Consider the following 5000-nt stretch of genomic DNA (forward strand, 5'->3'; position numbering starts at 1 on the left):
TATATGTGTGTGTGTGTGTGTGTGTGTGTGTGTGTGTATATATATAAGCATACATACACACACAAAATATACATATTTAAATCAGTCTTAAATCATAGTCTTATAATGATTACCAGAGTAGGTAGCAGTCAATAATGATGCGACGCTGTAGCTTCAACTAGTTTGCCCGATCTCCTAGAAAAGGTAACCAAATTTCACCTTTAAATAAAAAAAAAAGGTTAGTTTCCTATCACTGTATTCTGTACGACACACAGTCGTACAGTGAGTTTTGAGGGAAAGACAGAAAATACCAGTTTATTCTTTAAATACAATCACACCGATGCATTTGCAATCCTTTCGTGGCAAAGTGTGCTGCCTGCGCAGATGATAAAGATGGAAATTGTTATATACAGTGCTCAGGTGCACTACAACTAAAAACAAAGAAAAACAGGCCATCAGGTGTAATGTTGACGGATTTCAGGAAGCATGGAAGTTTTGAAGGATGTTGAGTCTCGACAGCTGATGCTGGTAGTTTATTCCAAGCTTCAGCAATTCTGAGCGTGAAAAAATGTTTCCGGGAGTCATGGGCGCTGTGTTGTTTTTTTGATTTTATAAGCATGGCCGCGAATGTTTGTCATTTGGATCTCTGCTTTCAAACAATTTTAATACTACGCATACACTATACATTATAAAGATAGCTTACGCAAATAAAAAGAATGCTCTAGACTAAAACGCATGCATTGAGTAACATGCACAAGATACAAAATGAGAAATAAACTTGTAAGATTTACCGAGCAGAAAAGTAAAACCAGGGATTGGAGAAAGTCTTTTCACTCGGGCAAGTCAGAGATTATAAGGATATTATCATTAAGGCGGTGAGCTGGCTGAATTGTTAGAACACCGGACAAAATGCTTAGCGGCATTTCGTCCGTCTTTATATCCTGAATTATTATTAATTCGGCGAGCTGGTTGAATTGGTAGAACACCGGATAAACTGCCATTTCGTCCGTCTTTACGCTCTGAATTCAAATTCGGCCGAGGTCGGCTTTACCTTTCATCCATTCGGGGTCGATGAAATAAGTACCGGTTGTGCATTGTGGCTTGATAAGATTGATTAACTACCCTCCCCTAAACTATTTCGGCCGTATGTCCATAGTAGAAAAGATTATTACTAAGACTATAAAAAATAGAATTTAAAGAAATCCGGCTGCTATTTCGAGCAGGTCGAATGATCATTTAGAATAACACGTAAGCTACGAAGCTGCTCTGAACTGGTGAGGGAGGAGGTTACATATCTGATGTTTGTAAAGCTGTTATTCATTCATTAATTTTATAAAGCAAAATCGGGAAGAATGTCACGAAAGAGAGTGGGGTAAAGGACGGAAATGGGGAGTCAGAGCAGGAGGTAGGGTGAGGTTAAAATATATATATAAGTGGAGCTACAACTGACTGAATCAACTTGCAAATGACATTCCGTCACAGACAGTTGTGTACATAGTCTGAAAAAAACCACACAGGTTTGGCCTGTTTAGTTAGATGAGTGTATAGAAGGAAGTCTGTATATAAGTTCACATGCTGTGGAACAAGTTCGTATGCGCCCGTTTGCTGGGCGGAGAGGGGAAGATGGAGAGAAGAAAAGAAGATATTCTGACGTTTCGGAAACTGACTTTTCTTCTGTGAGCGAAAAGACCTGGTTTTCTCTCTACCTTTCTCTCTCCTCCCTTTTCTCCTCTCATTTCGCCCATCTCTCCTAATCTCTCCTATATCTCTCATCTCTCATTTCTCCCATCAAGCTCATCCCTCCCTCTCTCTCTCTCTCCCTCTCTTTCTTAAACTCTCTCTATCTCTCTGTTTATCTATCTTTTTATTTCTCATCTCTCTCTCTCTCTGTTTATCTATCTTTTTATTTCTCATCCCTCTCTCTATATTTTCATTTCTCCCATCTCTCCAATCTCTCTTATATCCCTCATCTCTCTCTTTTCCCCCATTTCTCTCATCCCTCTCTTTCTCTCATTCTCTCTGTTTCTTTCTCTCTCCTCTCTCCCTCTCTTTCTTTATCGCCCCCCTCTCTCTCTCTTACTTTCTCTCCCTCCTCTCTCTCTCTCTCTCGCTTACTTTCTCTCCCTCCTCTCTCTCACACACACACTGGAACAAGTAGTCAGTCCGGAACTGTTTAAGTATTCTCTTCCCCATGACATGCAAACTTATCCAAACTCTGCACTTAATATACGACCACTTTACTTGGGCACTTGTCGAAGTTGCTGGTGTTGTTATTTACCCCAATCCTGATCAGCCCTTTTCAAACTGAGAACCTTTCCATTGTATCGCGTCTTTTCATTGAGACACAGTAAACTTAAGACAACAGAATTTATATTCAAATATGCTGGACGATCGACCAACTTTTACTATAGCCAAGCTACAGAGCGCCGGTAATCGCAGCATGTTAGTGTGTAAACTTTACCACACAACCATCAGTAATCTTCGTTAGGATGGTTATGTATGTGGAACGGAGTCACCAGAAGTACCGAACCATATACATGTTGAACAGTACCCCCAACAAGGACGATACCAGAAACCTGATAGAATGCCAGCAACTAATTAAGGTTTAAATATTAATAATTCTTCGCCCTAGAGAGGAAACCTCCTTTGTTAACAATTAGACGCTGAAGAACCAAGTATCCTAGCAAATGCTGTTGTTATTGATGTGGCTGTTATTGAACGGAATTAGCAGAATTTGAAAGCGATGCTTTCTTGTGGCTTTTAGACATTCGAGGACGATAAAGTAAAGTGCTTGTCATGTACTGAACTTGGTTTAATTACATAAACTTTTTCCTTAAAATCAGGGCTTTATTCTTAAATTTTTTTTACATTTGCTTTAGTTACTCAAGTGTGACCATTGCTTTTTAGACAAGTTTAGTCTATTACATCGAATCCAGTACTTATTTTAAGCGTAGTACTTATATTATCATTGATCTGAACCACTATAATAAAAGAGATACAAACAAACTAGCACCGGTTGTCAACCTGTCGGGGACAGCACAAACACACACACACACACACTTAATGCGCACATTCTTTCTTCTTTAATCACAAGACCTGAAATTTGGTGGAAGAGGAGCAATGGATAAAGCCGCTAGTTACTACAGTGCAGACACCTAGAGATTCCGAGTTCAATCGAAGAGAAGGCAATAAGGTGAATCAAAAGATACACCTGAAGAAGGCTGGAGGGTACAATAGCCGAAGTGTAGTGAATGCAACAACCAAGATGAAAACATCAGTCCTACTAAAACATAGTTATTGTTGTTGTTGTTGTTGTTTTGCCTCAAGTCAACCTTGTTCAAGCTGAGCTATAATCAAAGGTGTTCAAAGCTTGATTCTCTCATTTCCAGACACAATTTATCACAGAGTATATTATCCAGGATGTGTGTGACTTGACGCAGATTTGGCTGTTCTTTCTAAAAAAATTCAACAACCTATAACCGTTCTCCTCTTCCATACTAAATATTTGTTAAATACGATTTTTAAGTCCTGAGTGAACTCTCAATGCAACAGACGTGTGTCAAAACAAGTTGAACCTCTTAAATCCGACATTCTATGGTCCGGTAACTCCTTTTTTTTTTTGATTTAGACTTTCTATTACACAAAACTACAAAGAGCCTTGTTTGGAAGCATTATTAGTTGTATTACTCCATAAGGCATCAATACATTTGTGCGTGTGCGTGTGCGTGTGAGTGTATGTGCGCGCGCGAAATGAACCGGCAATACCATGTTTATATAGAGGCTTTTCTCTTGGGGTTAGATTTCTGAGTTTAAGAGATTCAACCTGTATATGACATATATAAACTGCTCTATCGTTATCATAGTAGCATTTATGCTTCTTTTTTTTTTTTTTTCATGTTCATCTAATAAACTGGTTCCGTGTAATTTGTCGGTTCCAAGCACAAGCTTTATATAATTGTTTCAATTGGAAATGTGTAAAAGTTTAGACAGAGTAGGTGGGAAGAGCGAGAGATAGAATATATGAAAGGGATAACAACGTTATAGAAATGGACCGCAACTGACCAAAAGTGACAAAATAAGGAAACGAGAAAGGTGGGTGATATTTTGGAAGGTTGACATAAAATGAAGAGAGCGACAACGTGAGCTCAGAAGCAAAAAAAAAAAGAAATATTGCTAAATATTCGTACTTACTGGCCATTTAAGGTCTCCATTTCCTCTTCTAAATTTGCAATACGGGCTTTCAGATTTGCATTTTCATCGGTGGTTGTTAGCAGTTGTTTCTTGAGTTCGTCGATCTCAACCTGGTACATAGCCTTCATCGGCTCAATGTTAAAGTCGCGTTTTTGTTTTTTCAATGCATCTTTTAACGCCTTATTTTCAGTTTCAAGGAAACGAACCTTTTCGATGTAGTTGGCGAACCTTTCGTTCAAATCTTGCATCTCCTTTTTCTCCTTCTCCCTAGTGCATTTGATATCAGTGGCCCCTCTTTGAGAAAGCGAACTAACGACGCCGTCTTTGAAATGTAAGGGTCCGCCATACCCAAGTTGTCCTCCGGAACTTATTGTCCTAGATTTGCGAATTATTTTGGTAGATACAGCCGGATAGGAACTCCCTATCGATTTTCTGTAGGATGATTTTACACTATGACTCATTTTTGCTGTTTGTTGTTGTTCCTGTTATTAATGTTGCTGTTGTTTGAATAAACCCAGTGTAAGAAGTTCCCGGGTAAACTGCAATACCAACCGTACAGTCGATAGCAATCCAAACTGGAGTTTATCCTAAAAGCTGGAATGGAATGAAAAAGTCAACGACGTGTCTGATGCTGCCAGCAACTGCGGGAATCGCATCGTTGCTGGTCTCTCTTATATATATCCATCCCTCTCTCACCCTCACCCTCTTTCTCGAAATACATATATGCATACATCTATCCTTTACCTATATACATTTACACACACACACTCACACCATACCGCACCACACACAAACTGTGTGTGTTAGTGTGCGTGCGTGTCTGTGCCTGT

General features: G+C 39.2%; 1 protein-coding gene across 1 annotated transcript in view; it reads right to left on the reverse strand.

Moving 5' to 3' along the window:
• Window positions 1-4830, reverse strand: part of LOC106873798 (60 kDa neurofilament protein) — a 16503-nt gene extending 11673 nt beyond the window's left edge. The window contains exon 1 of the mRNA XM_014921314.2: window positions 4171-4830. Within this exon, the coding sequence (XP_014776800.1) occupies window positions 4171-4631 (461 nt within the window). The 5' untranslated portion in view covers window positions 4632-4830. The remainder of the gene's footprint in view (window positions 1-4170) is intronic.
• Between the last annotated feature and the right edge of the window lie 170 nt (window positions 4831-5000).

Source organism: Octopus bimaculoides, chromosome 21, assembly GCF_001194135.2.
Source record: "Octopus bimaculoides isolate UCB-OBI-ISO-001 chromosome 21, ASM119413v2, whole genome shotgun sequence".
NCBI classification, from domain to species: Eukaryota; Metazoa; Mollusca; class Cephalopoda; order Octopoda; family Octopodidae; genus Octopus; species Octopus bimaculoides.